This window comes from Ambystoma mexicanum, chromosome 1q (genome assembly GCF_040938575.1).
Source record: "Ambystoma mexicanum isolate Mex_15411 chromosome 1q, UKY_AmexF1_1, whole genome shotgun sequence".
NCBI lineage: Eukaryota > Metazoa > Chordata > Amphibia > Caudata > Ambystomatidae > Ambystoma > Ambystoma mexicanum.
In genome coordinates this window covers 986,673,954-986,696,294 of record NC_090922.1, presented here as the reverse complement: position 1 = coordinate 986,696,294, position 22,341 = coordinate 986,673,954, and the positions used below count along the sequence as shown (strand labels likewise).

Here is a 22,341-nt window from a genome sequence, read left to right as displayed (position 1 = left end):
CTGTCAGCTGCATTCGTACCCTACCTCTATGCAACTACCGAAAGTGACTCTTTGCAGCCTACACTGCGTTTGCATGGCACCGACATGTAACTATTGGATTTGACTTTGTGCAGTCTCGCTGCATTTGTTACCTCTTTGCAACTACCGAAAGTGACTCCTTGCAGCCCACGCTGCCCCTGCACTGTACCAATATGTAACCAACGGATTTGACTGTGTGCAGCCTTGCTGCACTTGCATTTTTCTGTAACGCTGGACATGACTAATACCTGTACATATGTACCTGGCAATAGACTCAGCACTACGTGTTGTAGGTCTGTCATAACTGCAACCAAAGCTCTAAGAGTAAGATGTATGTAACAGCGCCCTGATGCGCTTCATACATTTCTATGTAGCTTGTTGTTATAATGTACAGCGCTTTGGATTAAAGCGCTTTATAAATACAAATACAAAAATAAATGACAAAATAAATAAATAGAATGGTGTTAGATGTGTCCTGAATAGCTTTTAACCAAGTACAACATTGTTCTGCATAGATGTTCTTAAAGTCCATATATAAGGATTCCTCTAAAGGACATAAGATTTTACACAAAAGTATTAGAATTTTCGAGTGTGCTCTAGCTCTAAGAGCTACAATACCAAGTTTGTATCTTATTGCAGCCACCGGAAAAACTCTTTGGCAGATTCAAAATTCTTCTCCAAATGTTTCCTTCCAGGACCAATAAATGATTCAGCATAGCCAGTGGGTACATTTCAATTCCATATAGCAATTTTGGAATTGCTTTGGTCTCGTAGTATCTAATCGCCAGAGTTAATGAGAACTCTCCAAATTTTGCGTCAATCTTTTTCATTTGCACCGCCAATTTATAGGCTCGTTCATTAAACCAAATATAAATGCTACTCAGGCATAGCCTAGCATTGACAAAAAAATCTCAGGATGATCATCGACTCAACACTCGAACCGCCATTTGCAGTGGCTGGGCATGCCAGAGTATTGATTTTCAGTGGTATGATATTCTGCTGGAAAATGTGACTGCATACCGTCGTTTTCGTTGTAATGAGCAAGTATTTAAAATACTCCTTTAAAAACTAACCTTGTGATTCGAACAGCTCTACAATGTCACACAGATTCAGTAAGAAACAAAGACATCCAAGTTAATGTTACGTTTTAATTAGTCTAGATAAGTTTACTTTTCTTCAGCTATTTTGGATAAGGCCTGGCACATAAAAAAAAAAATGTGTTTTTTTAATTATAAAGGTCCCAGATTTTAAAATAGAGCAATGGTAACTGCTCCTGCTCTGCAATGAACAGTTGCTCTTTTGACGATACACATCTTACATCCATGCTAAAATGGAAGCGCCTCAAGACCTTCCTCTTTGCTTCTGCCTTTGCCCTCCTTCTCCCCTGCTGATCTGTTTTCTCTCTCGACATTGTGCCCGTGGCCACCCTCTGTTCTCCGGGTCCAGGTACCTGCTCACCTTGCCACCCTCCTGCACTGCCCCCGGGCCACCCCTTGCACTGGAGTCTGTATCTGTACCCATACAGTCCCACACCCACTTTTCTTATGCACTTATCAGAAATACCGTCAGTTAAAACCCAGCAGTTGTCGCTTTGGTTGTATTTGTTCTCCCCTGTTTCCCCTCCCTTGCCCTGTCGCGCTCTGAAACACTTGTGTACGAGCGCTTTATAAATAAAATATATGCTCATTGGAAAAGCATAATGTGCGTCTACATGGGTATGGCTCATTATGAGCATTGAAGTAACTATCACTCAAAATATCACACATTATAGTGCTTACTCAATCCTGCAGCTTTGTAGCACTATAAATAGCAGAGGCTCCTCGTATTCGACTCAATTGCACTTGTTTTTTTTACATTAGTAGGATGAAAGATTTAGCCAGCCTCCATCTAATTAACATATGTCATATATAGGTTTCTGAAGCACGTAAGTGATCTATTCTCTAGTGAGTCCTGGGTAACCTCTGAAGTGAGTGCAGGCGTCCAGCCCATTAACTGCGTGGCCTCTCTGCAGCAGCGAGTATTGCTCTATAGTTGATGGTAAAGGGATGCAAATTGCATGCCTAAATAATATTTGGTTGGGCCTCTTGTTTGAGAAAATCATCTGCTTGCTATTGTGAGCAAAGCACATTCTAACATTCGCTTCGTCAGGAAGGAATCGTGTATTATGCCAACTACACAGGTGCCTTTTCATTTGCCGATTATGATAATTAGTCTTTAATTTTATCAGAAAGCATGATGTTCTAGCTTGCCATGAGGTTTTAACAGGTAGTCCTCCATGGACTCCTGGTTGATTGCTGAAATGTTATGTTTAGTTAAGGGACCATCTCTTAACAATATAGTAAATGATGGTTGCACATTTTGGACATGTTTTTATAGGAATATAAATATGCTATGCATCTAACATTGATATGTGCGTCCAATTCTATTTTAAGATGCCAATGCATTGATAAAGGCCAGATCCCAAAACGTTCGACATTATTTCCCGTGAATAATTTGAAAGGAGAAATCTTGGGGTAAAATAGTTTGTATATCATAATCGTTCCAAATACGTAGGCGATCAATCCTGATGTCTTAATGGAATGACTGTTTTGGCCTATGCCCTATTAAAAAAAGTGGGTCTTGATATTCTTTGGAAGCAAGATTTTAATAGTTTTATTGATGCATATTTCCTTTTCCACATTTTGTTTAGATTCTAAACAATGGCTGAAATTCGATCAAAGTTGTTGAAACATGAAGAAAAACGACTGTGCCAGCTCTTCGGAAATGTGCGCTTGTGCCTTCTGTATAAGGGAAGTAAACATGGTTTCACTGCTCAAGCATTTCATTGGAAATGTGATGGACAAGGGCCTACTTTAGTAATTGGCTATAACAACTCGGGGTGTATTTTTGGTGGATTTTCAGATATCGGTTTTAGGTCACAGCAAACGTTGTTAAGAGATGAAAAAGCTTTCCTCTTCAGCTTAAAAGAATCCACCATTCTAAAAATTCCTGTACTAAATCCAGATGCTGCGATTTATGATTATTCAAGCTATGGGCCAAACTTTGGAAATGGATCTTTGCATTTTCTAACCAATGGGACGCAATTCACAACATCTGTTACAAATAACTATATGTTTGAAGCTAGTGAGCTGCATGGAAATAACCTTTACCTCACGGACCTTGAAGTTTATCGTGTAGAAGGTTAGTAGTACATTTGAGGCAAATCAAGAATTCATGACATTCTTGAATTACAAAGACTAATTTTTAATTTATTGATTCCATAGGCATTGGAGATATGATGGATTCCCCCTGGAGGAACATTTCTTGGACAACTGAGTATGTTTTTAATTTATTTTGTCCAATTATACACAATGAAATGGGGAACTTCTTTTAAAATAATTATAAAACATGAAACGGCTTATTTTGGTACTTTAATTTTCTCATTATGCTCTACTCATGTCGGATCATGTATGTATGCTGTACACATATTCCTGAACACGGGGAGAGGGTAACCAAGGAAAGGGATTTCGAAGAACGTCATGTCCCAGTCATGTTCAGACACTGATAAACCCTATGAATTTGTAATCAATGACATATTAACAGAAAGTGACATTTCTAAAAGCCTCTTGATGTGCAGCTCTGTGGTGCTAGTGATGGTTGGGCTAAATGCTAGTAATATGCAGCGACTGACATATTTGTGAAACGCTGTGGGCATCAAAGAAACTTTCTTCTGTTAAGAATCAAGAATGTTGCAGATAGACTAGAGCACTCTCAGAAGCTGAGAAGCAGACATGGGATGTGAATATTAATCACCCCCTCATCAGGGATGTATACATGGCCGAAACGGCCTGCAGTCCTAGCAGAGGCCATCACATCGAGCTGGCGGCCTGTTACCAGCCATGTAGCCCCCCCACACCCCACAATTCGGGGATGATTGCTATAATATCATTGGTTTAGATTCTATGTTTGCATCTGCTGGAGAAAAGGAAGAAAATGGCACCGGAAAACCCAAAACCCAGGAAGCCTGACTCGTATCCCTATCACTTGTGGCACAAATAATTGTGAATCTTATGCCTACGAAACCTGTGCTTGATTCACAAAGTTAAAAAAGTTCTTAAGATATGCATGGTTATCTTGTGCTGTGTAGGTGCAACTGAAACAATTAGTACAGGATGGTTGGACTATATCATGTTTTAACATTAAACACCCTCCATGTGTATGTGTAGAACAGGATGTCCCAATGAGTGGATAATGTTACAATACACAAGTGAGGAAACTACCCACACAAGTGCCATGCTCACTTAAAGTTTGGAGGTTGGTGGTTCACAGAACTCTGATTGGCTCCCATTTCTGATGTACAGCAGTTGCAATTGTCCAAGCAGGGGCGTGGTACGTAGGCACACAAATTCCTTGAGGATTCTTGGCAAAGATGCTGGTGAAATTTATATGGCTATGTTCCACCTTTTCATGTAGAGGAGAAAATCGTGACAGTATACTTTGCCCACAGCTTTCCTTTATTGCAATGGCGCTTGTTTAGGTATATTGGACATACTGCTTTCCAACCAAGAGATTAATTGCCAGTTTATAGGAATCTAGGTGGCAAGGTGCATTTGTAGAGACTCTCACCGATTCAGCTGCTCAGAATGATATATGCAGGAATTGAAAGGTATGGGTCAAAACTCTGACCACCAAATGAGAGACTTGCATATATCAACCATCCTAAAGGTGAACCTCCCCAGATCTAATAAAAAGGTAATAGTGAACCACTATAAGAAATAGGATTAGGAGTAGTGTAAGTAGTACCATTGGAGCCTCTATAGACAAAGGGACATAAGCAGACAAAACGACGTGTGTGCGGAGAAAAGATGGATTTGGGGGAAATTTTCACAAAAAACAACACAACATACAATTTAAAAAACAAAGGATTGACATTATAAATGTTCTTCCATCAAGAGTTGTCCATTAAAGTGTACCATTTCAATAAACGTATTTTGGGAGGTCTACTTTCAACAGTCTCACGAAAGGCACACTCATAATTAAAAGTCAATCCTCCGACATGGACCCTTGTAAAGAAATGGAGGGCATGTTGCATGATGCTGAAGCTAGCATTGTCTATTGCAGGGCCTGCGGTAGCGGCCCTGTAGTTATGGTTAAGTTGCTTAACTCATAGGAAGAGTACTTTTGGGCAGCTTATAACTTCGCTCCCCCTGGACGAATCCTTACCAAACTTTGCAAAAGTATATGGCGCGTTCTGAATTGTTTTGTCAAGGGGTGATATCTGGGTTCGCTCCAACGCCAACGCGCCGGCTGATTGGTTGGTGAAAAGCGTCATGTGCGTCATATTTTTCCAAAACGCCCGCCAAGTTCTATCCGATGGGGAAAAGGGCTGGGAAACATGTTTTGGGTCATTTGGTGTTAGGAAGAGGGGCTAGCAAGGGTGGGGGAGTGAAAGATGGATGATATGGGGCTATTTGTTTAGGTGGAAGAAGAGCGTGCGGGCGGCAGTCCGCTGACATCGCAGTAGTTACCGGACAGGACCTTGGGCGGACAGCTTATGTGGTGACTGCAGGCAGGCTTTATTAGGGTAGGGCAGTGGAATGTAGATGATGGGAGGATGTTTGCATAGGTTAAAAATAGGCCATGTACCCGAGAATCTAGGCAATGGCACAACTACCACAGTATAATATGGCCGTGCAACCAAGAATTTGGCCACAACTATTGCAGTAGGTGGTGTTTGGTGGGCAGTTGGAGAAACATGTTTGGGGTTATTTGGTGACTGCAAGGGGGCTTGTTAGAGTAGGGGAGTGGAATCTAGATGATATGGTGCTATTGCCATTGGTGAAAAATAGGGTTTGGAAGTCTATTTTGATGTCTGCAGATGGTGTTTAAATTGGAAAGTTAAGGGCAAATTGTTGTGTGTTGGTTGTGGCCAGTGGCCAGATTCTTGGGTGCATGGCCGTATTATGCTGTGGTGGTTGTGGCCAGTCGCTAGACTCTTGGGTGCATGGCTGTAGGCCTCCGGCCAGGCACCCAAGAGTCTAGGGACTGGCCTCAAACACCACAGCATAATACGGCCATGCACCCAAGAATCTGGCCACTGGCTACAAGCATTGTAATAATATGTGTACATAAATGGAATTCGGCCATTGGAAAGAACCATTGCAATAATATGTGTATAGTCATTATACATACTGTGTAGGCAGTGTATCGTTTTTGGAACACTGATACAATACCATTGGAGTGGAAATGGTACTTTTCATTGATGTACCATTGGGGGCACAGGTTGACTTTCTTGTAAATGGTAATGCAGGAGAAATCTTTGCTTCCTTCACTGTGAAGAAAACATAGCATAATATGTTAGGTAAGGTACTTCACAATGTCACATTGCACACAATCTCACATATTCATGTACTTTTTATACCCTCACAATTAGTACATTCGAAGTACTATGCTTAAAACAACATTATTGTGCGTTTTGCACAGTTGCTGTGTTTGGTTGCAAGATCATTGGGTCTGTGGGAAAAAAAAATCCATCTAGGATCAAAAAAAAACCTAGAACATTTATTTGACGTTACGTGTCATACTATGTTTGTTTGAAGTGTGTAGTACTTAAAGGAATGTTTAAGGTGCAGACATGCTTTTGCTGTTACTAGCAGTGTTGCAGTAGGAAGGATTGTAATGGGGTATGTGTTTTGCTTTTCGAAAGTGCAGGTGGTATGGCTGTAGTTGGGTACCAGTTGGCGTATTTTAACTTTTTATAGTTTTGCAGTTTTTAAGAATATCCTTTAATGCAGTTTGATTCCTGTTGAAGTATTCGTAGGGGTCGATTCATTGAATTAATGTGCGCCGAAAATTCCCGCGCAGAGGTGCCAAAATGTGCGAATCGCAGGAAAAGTGCGAAAATCGCAGTGCAAGTGCGAAAATCGCAGGAAAACCAGCGCACAGCGATTCATGGAAGTCTGTGCGCGAGAAAAACATTGGATGTGCGCTAAAAATGTGCGCCGCGCACGCCGGCGCACAGGTCATCCAACAGCGTGCGCCATGGCCACTGCGAAATTGCACATAGCGCGGCGCACATCACAAAAGTAGGCGGAACACGGGGCGTAACACTCGGAATGGGGAACAACGCGTGAAAATATGGGCGTCACGGGGGAAGTACAGGAGGCAAGTGCGTGGAACGCCCACACGCTCGCCTACAACTCGTATTCATGGAATCGAATAGGGCAAACCAGCGCACGGTCAAAGACGCGCACAGGGCCAAACAAGTACGCCACAAGAAAGCAGGCGGTAGCGCCCCTGTGACTGAAAAAAATGTGCGCTAACGGCCATGATGAATGGCCCATACAGTGGCCCTCTAGGACAAATGAGGTGCAAAGGGGCACTGACAAACACGGACACCTGCTGTGTGAAAAATAGCGTGTGCGCGGAAGTTCCACACGCGATTAGCCTGGGTAAGTGTACTACGGGGTGCGCGGGAAGTTCCACACGCGATTGGCCTGGGTAGGTGGGGGTGCGCGGGAAGTTCCACACGCGATTGGCCTGGGTACGTGTACTTCGGGGTGCGCGGGAAGTTCCACACGCGATTGGCCTGGGTACGTGTACTTCGGGGTGCGCGGGAAGTTCCACACACGATTGGCCTGGGTACGAGTATTCCGATGTGCGCGGAAGATTCACACACGATTTCTGCAGGGTACGTGTATTTCGGTGGTGCCGGGGAATGCTACACGTGATTTGGCCATGTCGGTCCCCCCAGGTGTTCCCTCTACACCCTCCACGGCCCCTGCAGGCAGCCCACACCACAGGGTACTACCCTGCACCCATGCTCATGTCCCACAGGCAACCCATCCACCATGGCCATGCCCACCAGCCAACCCACATGTCACCTTGCACTACTGATCACCAACACATGTCTCCCACCACCCCCTACCCCCCAGCAGTCAGGGGCACCCTCCACCAGGCTCCCACTCCTGTCTCCCAGCACCCCCACCCCCCAGCCACCAGGGGCAGCCTCCACCAGGCCCCCACTCATGTCCCCTATTACCCCCACCCCCCAGCAGTGCATGGGCAGCCTCCACCAGGCCCCCAATCATGTCCAACTCATGTCTCCCACCACCCCCCAGCCACCAGGGGCAGCCTCCACCAGGCCCCCACCCGTGTCTACCACCACCCCCAGCTACCAGGGGCAGCCTCCACCAGGCACCCACTCATGTCTCCCACCACCCCCAGCCACCAGGGGCAGCCTCCACCAGGCCCCCACCCATGTCTACTACCACCCCACCCCCCAGCCACCAGGGGCAGCCTCCACCAGGCCCCCACTCATGTCTCCCACCATCCCCACCCCCCAGCAGTGCAGGGGCAGCCTCCACCAGGCCCCCACTCATGTCTCCCACCACCCCCACCCCCCAGCAGTGCAGGGGCAGCCTCCACCAGGCCCCCACTCCTGTCTCCCTGCACCCCCTACCCCCCAGCAGTCAGGGGCACCCTCCACCAGGCTCCCACTCCTGTCTCCCAGCACCCCCACGCCCGAGCCACCAGGGGCAGCCTCCACCAGGCCCCCACTCATGTCCCCTATTACCCCCACCCCCCAGCAGTGCAGGGGCAGCCTCCACCAGGCCCCCACTCATGTCTCCCACCACCCCCACCCCCCAGCAGTGCAGGGGCAGCCTCCACCAGGCCCCCACTCCTGTCTCCCTGCACCCCCTACCCCCCAGCAGTCAGGGGCACCCTCCACCAGGCTCCCACTCCTGTCTCCCAGCACCCCCACGCCCGAGCCACCAGGGGCAGCCTCCACCAGGCCCCCACTCATGTCCCCTATTACCCCCACCCCCCAGCAGTGCAGGGGCAGCCTCCACCAGGCCCCCACTCATGTCCCCTATTACCCCCACCCCCCAGCAGTGCAGGGGCAGCCTCCACCAGGCCCCCACTCATGTCTCCCACCACCCCCACCCCCCAGCAGTGCAGGGGCAGCCTCCACCAGGCCCCCACCCATGTCTACCACCACCCCCATCCCCAGCCACCAGGAGCAGCCTCTACCAGGCCCCCACCCATGTCTACCACCACCCCCAGCCACCAGGGGCAGCCTCCACCAGGCCCCCACTCATGTCTCCCACCACCCCCACCCCCCAGCAGTGCAGGGGCAGCCTCCACCAGGCCCCCACTCATGTCTCCCACCACCCCCACCCCCCAGCCACCAGGGGCAGCCTCCACCAGGCCCCCACTCATGTCTCCCACCACCCCCACCCCCCAGCCACCAGGGGCAGCCTCCACCAGGCCCCCACTCATGTCCCCATGCACCCCCACCCCCCAGCAGTGCAGGGGCAGCCTCCACCAGGCCCCCACTCATGTCTCCCACCACCCCCACCCCCCAGCAGTGCAGGGGCAGCCTCCACCAGGCCCCCACTCATGTCTCCCACCACCCCACCCCCCAGCAGTGCAGGGGCAGTCTCCACCAGGCCCCCACCCATGTCTACCCCCACCCCCCAGCCACCAGGGTCAGCCTCCACCAGGCCCCCACTCATGTCTCCCACCACCCCCACCCCCTAGCCACCAGGGGCAGCCTCCACCAGGCCCCACCCATGTCTACCCCCACCCCCAGCCACCAGGGGCAGCCTCCACCAGGCCCCCACTCATGTCTCCCACCACCCCCACCCCCCAGCAGTGCAGGGGCAGCCTCCACCAGGCCCCCACTCATGTCCCCTATTACCCCCACCCCCCAGCAGTGCAGGGGCAGCCTCCACCAGGCCCCCACTCATGTCTCCCACCACCCCCCAGCCACCAGGGGCAGCCTCCACCAGGCCCCCACCCATGTCCACCCCCCCCACCCCCCAGCCACCAGGGGCAGCCTCCACCAGGCCCCCACTCATGTCCCCTATTACCCCTACCCCCCAGCAGTGCAGGGGCAGCCTCCACCAGGCCCCCACTCATGTCCCCTATTACCCCCATCCCCCAGCAGTGCAGGGTCAGCCTCCACCAGGCCCCCCACTCATGTCCCCATGCACCCCCACCCCCCAGCAGTGCAGGGGCAGCCTCCACCAGGCCCCCACTCATGTCTCCCACCACCCCCACCCCCCAGCAGTGCAGGGGCAGCCTCCACCAGGCCCCCACTCATGTCTCCCACCATCCCCCAGCCACCAGGGGCAGCCTCCACCAGGCTCCCACTCATGTCCCCTATTACCCCTACCCCCCAGCAGTGCAGGGGCAGCCTCCACCAGGCCCCCACTCATGTCCCCATGCACCCCCACTCCCCAGCAGTGCAGGGGCAGCCTCCACCAGGCCCCCACTCATGTCTCCCACCAACCCCACCCCCCAGCAGTGCAGGGGCAGCATCCACCAGGCCCCCACTCATGTCTCCCACCACCCCCACCCCCCAGCAGTGCAGGGGCATCCTCCACCAGGCCCCCACTCATGTCTCCCACCACCCCCACCCCCCAGCAGTGCAGGGGCAGCCTCCACCAGGCCCCCACTCATGTCTCCCACCACCCCCACCCCCCAGCCACCAGGGGCAGCCTCCACCAGGCCCCCACTCATGTCTCCCACCACCCCCACCCCCCCAGCCACCAGGGGCAGCCTCCACCAGGCCCCCACACATGTCTACCACCACCCCACCCCCCAGCCACCAGGGGCAGCCTCCACCAGGCCCCCACTCATGTCCCCCACTCATGTCCCCTATTACCCCCACACCCCCAGTAGTGCAGGGGCAGCCTCCACCAGGCCCCCACTCATGTCTCCCACCACCCCCCAGCAGTGCAGGGGCAGCCTCCACCAGGCCCCCACCCATGTCTACCACCACCCCCAACCCCAGCCACCAGGGGCAGCCTCCACCAGGCCCCCACCCATGTCTACCCCCACCCCCCAGCCACCAGGGGCAGCCTCCACCAGGCCCCCACTCATGTCTCCCACCACCCCCACCCCCCAGCAGTGCAGCGGCAGCCTCCACCAGGCCCCCACTCATGTCTCCCACCACCCCCAGCCACCAGGGACAGCCCCCACCAGGCCCCCACTCATGTCTCCCACCACCCCCCAGCCACCAGGGGCAGCCTCCACCAGGCCCCCACTCATGTCCCCTATTACCCCCACCCCCCAGCAGTGCAGGGGCAGCCTCCACCAGGCCCCCACTCATGTCTCCCACCCTCCACCCCCCAGCAGTGCAGGGGCAGCCTCCACCAGGCCCCCATTCATATCTCCCACCACCCCCACCCCCCAGCAGTGCAGGGGCAGCCTCCACCAGGCCCCCACCCATGTCTACCACCACCCCCCAGCCACCAGGGGCAGCCTCCACCAGGCCCCCACTCATGTCTCCCACCACCCCCAGCCACCAGGGGCAGCCTCCATCAGGCCCCCACCCATGTCTACCACCACCCCCACTCCCCAGCCACCAGGAGCAGCCTCCACCAGGCCCCCACTCATGTCTCCCACCACCCCACCCCCCAGCAGTGCAGGGGCAGCCTCCAGCAGGCCCCCACTCATGTCTACCACCACCCCCAAACCCCAGCCACCAGGGGTAGCCTCCACCAGGCCCCCACTCATGTCTCCCACCACCCCCACCCCCCAGCCACCAGGGGCAGCCTCCACCAGGCCCCCACTCATGGCCCCTATTACCCCCACCCCCAGCAGTGCAGGGGCAGCCTCCACCAGGCCCCCACTCATGTCTCCCACCACCCCCACCCCCCAGCCACCAGGGGCAGCCTCCACCAGGCCCCCACTCATGGCCCCTATTACCCCCACCCCCCAGCAGTGCAGGGGCAGCCTCCACCAGGCCTCCACTCATGTCCCCATGCACCCCCACCCCCCAGCAGTGCAGGGGCAGCCTCCACCAGGCCCCCACTCATGTCCCCATGAACCCCAACCCCCCAGCAGTGCAGGGGCAGCCTCCACCAGGCCCCCACTCATGTCTCCCACCACCCCCACCCCCCAGCAGTGCAGGGGCAGCCTCCACCAGGCCCCCACTCATGTCTCCCACCACCCCCACCAGTGCAGGGGCAGCCTCCACCAGGCCCCCACTCATGTCTCCCACCACCCCCACCCCCCAGCCACCAGGGGCAGCCTCCACCAGGCCCCCACCCATGTCTCCCACCACCCCCACCCCCCAGCCACCAGGGGCAGCCTCCACCAGGCCCCCACTCATGTCTCCCACCACCCCCACCCCCCAGAAGTGCAGGGGCAGCCTCCACCAGGCCCCCACTCATGTCTCCCACCACCCCCACCCCCCAGCAGTGCAGGGGCAGCCTCCACCAGGCCCCCACCCATGTCTACCCCCAGCCACCAGGGGCAGCCTCCACCAGGCCCCCACTCATGTCCCCATGCACCCCCACCCCCCAGCAGTGCAGGGGCAGCCTCCACCAGGCCCCCACTCATGTCCCCATGCACCCCCACCCCCCAGCAGTGCAGGGGCAGCCTCCACCAGGCCCCCACTCATGTCTCCCACCACCCCTACCCACCAGCAGTGCAGGAGCAGCCTCCACCAGGCCCCCACTCATGTCCCCATGCACCCCCAGCAGTGCAGGGGCAGCCTCCACCAGGCCCCCACTCATGTCTCCCACCACCCCCACCCCCCAGCAGTGCAGGGGCAGCCTCCACCAGGCTCCCACCACCCCCAGCCACCAGGGGCAGCCTCCACCAGGCCCCCACTCATGTCTACCACCACCCCCACCCCCCAGCCACCAGGGGCAGCTTCCACCAGGCCCCCACCCATGTCTCCCACCACCCCCACCCCCAAGCAGTGCAGGGGCAGCCTCCACCAGGCCCCCACCCATGTCTACCACCACCCCCAGCCACCAGGGGCAGCCTCCACCAGGCCCCCACTCATGTCTCCCACCCCCCAGCAGTGCAGGGGCAGCCTCCACCAGGCCCCCACTCATGTCTACCACCACCCCCACCCCCCAGCCACCAGGGGCAGCCTCCACCAGGCCCCCACTCATGTCCCCTATTACCCCCACCCCCCAGCAGTGCAGGGGAAGCCTCCACCAGGCCCCCACTCATGTCCCCATGCACCCCCACCCCCCAGCAGTGCAGGGGCAGCCTCCACCAGGCCCCCACTCATGTCCTCATGCACCCCCACCCCCCAGCAGTGCAGGGGCAGCCTCCACCAGGCCCCCACTCATGTCTTCCACCACCCCCACCCCCCAGCAGTGCAGGGGCAGCCTCCACCAGGCCCCCACTCATGTCTACCACCACCCCCACACCCCAGCCACCACCAGGGGCAGCCTCCACCAGGCCCCCACCCATGTCTCCCACCACCCGCACCCCGCAGCCACCAGGGGCAGCCTCCACCAGGCCCCCACACATGTCTACCACCACCCCACCCCCCAGCCACCAGGGGCAGCCTCCACCAGGCCCCCACTCATGTCCCCCACTCATGTCCCCTATTACCCCCACACCCCCAGTAGTGCAGGGGCAGCCTCCACCAGGCCCCCACTCATGTCTCCCACCACCCCCCAGCAGTGCAGGGGCAGCCTCCACCAGGCCCCCACCCATGTCTACCACCACCCCCAACCCCAGCCACCAGGGGCAGCCTCCACCAGGCCCCCACCCATGTCTACCCCCACCCCCCAGCCACCAGGGGCAGCCTCCACCAGGCCCCCACTCATGTCTCCCACCACCCCCACCCCCCAGCAGTGCAGCGGCAGCCTCCACCAGGCCCCCACTCATGTCTCCCACCACCCCCAGCCACCAGGGACAGCCCCCACCAGGCCCCCACTCATGTCTCCCACCACCCCCCAGCCACCAGGGGCAGCCTCCACCAGGCCCCCACTCATGTCCCCTATTACCCCCACCCCCCAGCAGTGCAGGGGCAGCCTCCACCAGGCCCCCACTCATGTCTCCCACCCTCCACCCCCCAGCAGTGCAGGGGCAGCCTCCACCAGGCCCCCATTCATGTCTCCCACCACCCCCACCCCCCAGCAGTGCAGGGGCAGCCTCCACCAGGCCCCCACCCATGTCTACCACCACCCCCCAGCCACCAGGGGCAGCCTCCACCAGGCCCCCACTCATGTCTCCCACCACCCCCAGCCACCAGGGGCAGCCTCCATCAGGCCCCCACCCATGTCTACCACCACCCCCACTCCCCAGCCACCAGGAGCAGCCTCCACCAGGCCCCCACTCATGTCTCCCACCACCCCACCCCCCAGCAGTGCAGGGGCAGCCTCCAGCAGGCCCCCACTCATGTCTACCACCACCCCCAACCCCCAGCCACCAGGGGTAGCCTCCACCAGGCCCCCACTCATGTCTCCCACCACCCCCACCCCCCAGCCACCAGGGGCAGCCTCCACCAGGCCCCCACTCATGGCCCCTATTACCCCCACCCCCAGCAGTGCAGGGGCAGCCTCCACCAGGCCCCCACTCATGTCCCCATGAACCCCAACCCCCCAGCAGTGCAGGGGCAGCCTCCACCAGGCCCCCACTCATGTCTCCCACCACCCCCACCCCCCAGCAGTGCAGGGGCAGCCTCCACCAGGCCCCCACTCATGTCTCCCACCACCCCCACCAGTGCAGGGGCAGCCTCCACCAGGCCCCCACTCATGTCTCCCACCACCCCCACCCCCCAGCCACCAGGGGCAGCCTCCACCAGGCCCCCACCCATGTCTCCCACCACCCCCACCCCCCAGCCACCAGGGGCAGCCTCCACCAGGCCCCCACTCATGTCTCCCACCACCCCCACCCCCCAGAAGTGCAGGGGCAGCCTCCACCAGGCCCCCACTCATGTCTCCCACCACCCCCACCCCCCAGCAGTGCAGGGGCAGCCTCCACCAGGCCCCCACCCATGTCTACCCCCACCCCCCAGCCACCAGGGGCAGCCTCCACCAGGCCCCCACTCATGTCCCCATGCACCCCCACCCCCCAGCAGTGCAGGGGCAGCCTCCACCAGGCCCCCACTCATGTCCCCATGCACCCCCACCCCCCAGCAGTGCAGGGGCAGCCTCCACCAGGCCCCCACTCATGTCTCCCACCACCCCTACCCACCAGCAGTGCAGGAGCAGCCTCCACCAGGCCCCCACTCATGTCCCCATGCACCCCCAGCAGTGCAGGGGCAGCCTCCACCAGGCCCCCACTCATGTCTCCCACCACCCCCACCCCCCAGCAGTGCAGGGGCAGCCTCCACCAGGCTCCCACCACCCCCAGCCACCAGGGGCAGCCTCCACCAGGCCCCCACTCATGTCTACCACCACCCCCACCCCCCAGCCACCAGGGGCAGCTTCCACCAGGCCCCCACCCATGTCTCCCACCACCCCCACCCCCAAGCAGTGCAGGGGCAGCCTCCACCAGGCCCCCACCCATGTCTACCACCACCCCCAGCCACCAGGGGCAGCCTCCACCAGGCCCCCACTCATGTCTCCCACCCCCCAGCAGTGCAGGGGCAGCCTCCACCAGGCCCCCACTCATGTCTACCACCACCCCCACCCCCCAGCCACCAGGGGCAGCCTCCACCAGGCCCCCACTCATGTCCCCTATTACCCCCACCCCCCAGCAGTGCAGGGGAAGCCTCCACCAGGCCCCCACTCATGTCCCCATGCACCCCCACCCCCCAGCAGTGCAGGGGCAGCCTCCACCAGGCCCCCACTCATGTCCTCATGCACCCCCACCCCCCAGCAGTGCAGGGGCAGCCTCCACCAGGCCCCCACTCATGTCTTCCACCACCCCCACCCCCCAGCAGTGCAGGGGCAGCCTCCACCAGGCCCCCACTCATGTCTACCACCACCCCCACACCCCAGCCACCACCAGGGGCAGCCTCCACCAGGCCCCCACCCATGTCTCCCACCACCCGCACCCCGCAGCCACCAGGGGCAGCCTCCACCAGGCCCCCACCCATGTCTACCACCACCCCCACCCCCCAGCAGTGCAGGGGCAGCCTCCACCAGGCCCCCAATCATGTCCCCTATTACCCCCACCCCCCACCTATTACCCCCACCCCCCAGCAGTGCAGGGGCAGCCTCCACCAGGCCCCCACTCATGTCTCGCTGCACCCCCACCCCCAGCCGTGCGATTGGCCTGGGTATGTGTACCTCGGGGTGCGCGGGAAGTTCCACACGCGATTAGCCTGGGTACGTGTACTTCGGGGTGCGCGGGAAGTCCCACACGCTTGGCCTGGGTACGTGTACTTCGGGGTGCGCGTGAACTTCCACACGCGATTTGCCTGGGTACGTGTACTTCGGGGTGCGCGTGAACTTCCACACGCGATAAGCCTGGGTACGTGTACTTCGGGGTGCGCGGGAAGTCCCCCATGCGATTGGCCTGGGTACGTGTACTTCGGGGTGCGCGGGAAGTTCCACACCCGATTGGCCTGGGTACGTGTACTTCGGGGTGCGCGTGAACTTCCACACGCGATAAGCCTGGGTACGTGTACTTCGGGGTGCGCGGGAAGTCCCCCATGCGATTGGCCTGGGTACGTGTACTTCGGGGTGCGCGTGAACTTCCACACGCGATTGGGCCTGTGAGAGTGGGGTACATGTATTCCAGGGGTGGGCGGGAATATTTACCCGCGACTGTGCCTGTGAGAGCGTGCTACGTGTATTCCTGGGGTGGGCGGGAAGATTCACACGTTCGCCTACGACGTGCCGAAAAATAAATGGTCCAATCCTGAGACACGTACGCTAGCATGAAGCAGGCGTACGTCGACCCGTGCAGCATAAAAGTGCGCGCAAACAACAAACAAGCTCATACGCCAGGATGAATATACCATTCCTAGCAGCAGTGGCCGTGGGTTATCAAAGGAGGAGGAGGAGGATAGTGAGGGCCCGAATTTTCACTCCCAGAACCAGCCTTTTTGGGATGCTTGATTACCAGGTGTATGGGAGGTACAGGTTTCCCCCACACATAATACTGGACCTGGTCAGCAGTGAGTGGGAGGATGACCTCATATCACCCACCCTGTGCTCCCAAGCACTCAGCCCCCTGGAGAAGGTCCTCAATGGACTGCACTTCTTGGCCACAGGATAATTTCAGCGGACAAGTGCCATAGTGGGTGGGGTGTCACAGGCCACGCAGTCACGCTGCCTACACCAGGTCTTGAACATCATCACTGCACGCCCATCAGTCCGTAGGCACATATACCTGCCCAGGACACCTGCAGAAAGGCAGGCTGCCAACCTCAATTTCTACGGTGTGGCACAATTCCCAAAAGTGCTAGGTGCCATTGACTGCAACCATGTGGCACTACATCCCCCCAGGGCATCCGAGCACATCTATAGGAACCGCAAGCACTGGCATTCCATCAACGTGCAGGTAGTATGTAATGCTAAGGGAATCATCACCTCAGTATATGCCAACTATCCAGGGTCCACCCACGACAGCTTCATTTACCGAATGTCTACCCTAAGCCGGGACCTAGAAGCTGGGCGGCATGGCGATACATGGCTGCTTGGTGAGTATGAATGCCACTGCACATGCATGCATGTCAGATGCAGAGTTATGTCACTACCCCACTAATGATACCCATCACCTCCTCACCAGGGGACAGTGCCTACCCTCTGAGCACCCACATGATGATGCCAATTCGGAACCCCATCACGCCTCCAGAGGTAAGATACAACACAGCCCATATTGCAACCCAGGGCATAGTGGAGCGCACATTCGGAGTGCTCAAGTCACGCTTTCGCTCCCTTGACCGTTCTGGCGGGCAGCTGTTATATGCGCCCCCAGTAGTGTGCAGGATCATAGTGGCAGCATGTGTCCTGCACAATGTTGCAACACGCCAGGGCCTGGCCGTGGACATGGTGGTGCCCCCACATCCCCAACCACATGCACGCCCGCTGCGCATGGGAGGGGAGAGGGCACAGGGTGAGGCAGCCCGTACGCAGCTGGTGGCTAATTACTTCACATAGAAATCACACCCCAGTGGAATGCACACAGGCCTGGCACATACCATCTGATAAGCAATGATGACTCGACCTGACAATTAAGACGAACAAAGGGACTGTCAACTGTCGGAACCATAGCAGCCTGAGATTGTTCATGTGGAAGTGTCACAATGTGTGCATCCCTATCTACACAAACACCACCAATGCAGTGTCATGAAAAGACACTTCCATGCTGCAGAAATGAATATCCACTTGCAAAATACTACATGAAAACAGTGCCATGTCACCCACCCCCTCCCCGTCACGGCCACACAACACACCATGGCATGTCATGCAATGTGAGAGGAAAGAAATGAATCCCCACAACATGCCCCAAGTGTCAGCAGCTACAGTGTCCCTAATGGAAACCTGTCCACACATGAAATGCTCACAGTAATGCAGGACCTACAACCCACATTACCAAATACTTACCAAGAATACCAATCACCTACACAACCTCCAACCTACCTTAAACATGACATTACAGACTTAAAAATTAGCTAGCCTCACCACCTGATGACAGCCCTCCGAACACTTCCAAGTATACAGTGTTAGCGCCACGCAAGAGTTTAGGTGCACTGCTTACAACATGGACTCCAGTTCCAAGGTGGACCGCATTGTGAAGACATGAGGAATGGACCTGCAAATATGGAGAATGAGATGGATGCAGAGGCACATAGCAATACACCACGCAGTGTACAATACAACAACAATATGCACTATGAATGTATACACAGTATTGACTACATACTGCCCACACACTCATGGGAGTCCAATGTCACCATGTACGTCAATGTCACTTGGGCACACCCTTTGCAAGCCCATGGAAACGGGAAGCAGGAGGGGTGTGTGTGACAAAAACCCAAGCATCTGAACCAAATCCATGACAAGCCTGCATGTGCCCAGCCACAATGCAGTGTATGCCCACGGGAGCCACACAAGGCAACACACTGTCTCAAAAAAAAAAAAAAATGGCCATTAATGGGCCTGGGGGGGTTGGGGAGGACACCCAGGAGGTCCGAGGACAGGGTGCACACCAAAACCCACCTGTGTGGATCTTGCGAGGAAAAAAAAACACCTCCATGGGCTCATGGCTTACACAGCTACCCTATTGTGGGAGTATCACTGCTGTCGCTATCCTCACCCTCTGCAGCTGCATCAGGAGGTGGTGGCACTATGGGAGGCAGCCCACGCAAAGCCCTAGTCTGTTCCTCCATGGCTGCAAGCATGCAGGTGTGGTAGGTCTCGTTCTGGAGGATAAGTGTGCAGAGGTCCCCATGCAACAACTCACGGGATGCCCGGACCTCCGCCCTAGTTGCCTGCATCTCAGCTGAGAGCGTACGGGTGAGACGCTCCAGCTGCTGTTATGTCCTTCGGTTTGTTGAAGCCTCAAGCTCAACAAGAGTCGTCCTGAGGTGAAGGAGTTCCAGCCTCAGGGCTTCCCTGTGGCCCTGGGACTCTATGGAGATGGCTTCCTGCAGAGTCGCCAGTGCCGCCCGCCTGTCCCTGTCGGACGCCAACATGTCCTCCCTGTGTGACTGGCAGATGGAGTCTGTTGCCTGCTGTAGTCGCTCCATCAGCCTTTCGGGGGGGACAATGGAAGTGGCCACCCTATCCATGGCCTGAGCCATCATCTCTGATGATGCTGCCTGTTGGGTTGCCATACCGTAAATGGATTGCTCCCATGCGGTATTGCCAGGTGGCCACCACGTCGGCGGGCACCACACCTGTCTGGGGCAAGGCGAACTGCGCCTTGCTGTGCCGGCACTGCCTGAGGCTGCAGGACTGCATTCCCCCTCTGATCTGCTGGCCCAGGAACAGGATCAGATGTCGCGGAGTGTGACCCTGCGTCCGTAACCACCAAAGGCGTACCTGCCAACACTAACATCCCCATTGAGGGTTCTAACCCTGGTGCAGGTGGGTCGGACAGAACAGAATCCCTCCCAGGAACACTCACCTGCGACGGCACGTAGGTCTCATCATCCGAATCGACACCTGAGTACAGCTCGGGGGAGGTGCAGCCAAAGACACCCCTTGAGAGCATGACCTGCAGCAGTTGTGGGTTCTCACCCACCACCACACCACGTCCCTCACTGGTGGTCGGTCGGCCCTCAGACCCCTCCTGGGTCTGCACCATCTCCACAACCCCAGCAGTATCAAGTGCGTCTTCCCCTGCAAAGAAATAAAAGAAAACAAATGGAAACAGGCATTAGCACTATGGCACACAATTAGGGCTGAGAGGCTACAGAAACAGTACTTGATTGTCACATGTCCCACATGACCAAAACACTCCCATGCATGCACCGCCACTGCGTGTGATGGGGAGGCAGATGGCACACATTGATGACACCAAGATGGAAGATGAACACATTTGCTGCATGCTGCCTAGCAGTGGCATCACACATTGGCCAGTGATTGGCAGGTCAAATACATATGCCATCACACAGATGGCATGTACCCTAGCCATGAAGTGAAGAGGGAGAGGTCACCAATTGTTCATTCAGTCCAGTTTGTTCATATAATTGATTATTTTCATTGTAATGGTTCAAATGTTTAACCTGCAGCTGCCAGTCAAAACTGGTCCTATAGCACAGGGACATGTCCAAACTAATCATGTACACGAAACTGAGCCAGTCCACTACCATAGCCATGTCAGACATGTGACAATAGGACTGAGAAATCCCGAGTAAAAGTGGTGGTATGCAAACAATCTGCCTGAATAAACAGAGGTAAATAAGCAACAGTGTTGTGTCAAGATGACACTCCAAGGGCAACTGGCGTGGTGTTGGGCTGGATGTCTAATGTTGGCCGAAGGGATGCTGCTATACCCAAATGCTGTTGCCAAGAATGTATAGGAAGAGGCACATGGGTGAGCCGAACCACTCAGGCACACACACCCTCCCCTGGCACCCAAACAGAAGCCCTCCCACACACACCATGCACATGGATGACACACACATGCATGTGCACTCACCTGACAATGCCTCGTAATCTGCCACTTCTCCCACGCCTTGGATCTGTTCCTCAGTGACGTAGGTCCCAGCAACCTGCTCATGTGGAGTTAGTTCTATGTCGTCTGCTGGAGACGTCTGCTGGAGACCCACCTCCAGTCACTAGAGTTGCGGCATGACTTGAGGCCAGCTTATTCTTTGCCCTGCGCTTCAGGTCATTCCAGCGCTTGTAGCATTCATTAGCTGTGCGCCTCACGATTCCAAGGGCACTTATGATGTCCGCAATGGTCTGCCAGTGTGCCTGACGTTGTGCAGGTGTGGTCTTGGATCCTGCAACAATCACCATTTCGCAGTCATGTGCGGACACATACTCTACAAGTGCATTCAGTTTGGCCTCATTGAAGCTGGGCTTCCTTGACGGGCCGGACTGTGTAGCCGTGTCTGGGGCATCAGCCTCTACTGGACGAGCACTCTTCCTCTTCCGCTTGGAAGGTGGTGGGGATCCTGAGTGTCCTACGCCGCTCTGGACACTAGGGGCAGGAGCGTGGGATTGCACACTCAGCATGGGAGTTGGTGCAGGCATTATCTCAAGTGTGATGGTGTCAGGGGGAATGTCAGCATGATGGACTTGGACCGACGCTGTCCTGGATGGGTGTGTGAGAGGTGGGGTGGATGGAGCCGCAGCTGCCCCTGCAGCCTCCCCAGCCTGCCTACGCGGGGCAGCAGATGACCTAGCTGCCCCTGATCCACGTGGCCTGATGACACCAACGTTCACCGGCGCACGTGGCCTAGACCTGCTGACCTGGAAGTCAGCCATGGAGTCACCCTGTGCCAGGTCTGGTTCCACAGTGGGCTGGTCCAACAAGGGCTGAGCATGGATGGTGTCAGCCACGGTAACCTCAACCAGGGCAGGGGGCATGGGTGTCCCTGACTGCTCCTCCACACATGGGGGGGCTAGGGGCACCCTGCAAGTCACGGCCACATCCCCTACTGGATCCACCACAGCCACCACTTGGGGCTCGGCCACCTTTGCCACCCTTACGGCTTGTTCGCCTCCCAGCCATGGCACTGATGTTATTGTGCGTATGGGAGTCGATGTGAACTATTGTCCTGGGCAATTGGGGTCAAAGGGGTTGGGTACCAGATGGTAATCGTACCCTAGTGCTCTAGCAAGGCTGTATGTCACCCCTGGGGAAAGATGACGGGTCACGCAACGCACAGGCACCCCAAAAAAGCAAAGTAAGGTGCACGCAACCCCTCCTAGACCACATGCGTGGAAAAATAAACCTGCACTACGCTGTGGCACCCAGGAATACAAGAATGAACGTATGCGTGTCATACGCAGCCTAGAATGACCTCTGAAGGGGTACGCGACACACTGGGCAAGCACAGATGTTAAATACGTGCGCGACTCACCGTCTGCCAGGAACAAAAGCGTGAAAAATATGCGCGTGTGCGCGTTGACAACACCCCCGCCAAAAGAAGAATTGTACGCTGTCTGAGGAGACAGGACAACAGTAGTAGGGAACGCTGTTTGAGGAAACAGGCCCAGGAAAAAGAGG

General features: G+C 56.3%; 1 protein-coding gene across 2 annotated transcripts in view; it reads left to right on the top strand.

The window, feature by feature from the left end:
* LOC138539878 (interferon-induced protein 44-like) overlaps positions 1-22,341 on the top strand; it is a 1,550,577-nt gene that overhangs the window by 172,513 nt on the left and 1,355,723 nt on the right. For both annotated transcript variants that reach the window (XM_069641641.1, XM_069641642.1), the window contains 2 exons: positions 2,708-3,198; positions 3,282-3,333. In XM_069641641.1, coding sequence (XP_069497742.1) covers positions 2,718-3,198; positions 3,282-3,333 — 533 coding nt within the window. In that variant the 5' untranslated portion in view covers positions 2,708-2,717. The remainder of the gene's footprint in view (positions 1-2,707; positions 3,199-3,281; positions 3,334-22,341) is intronic.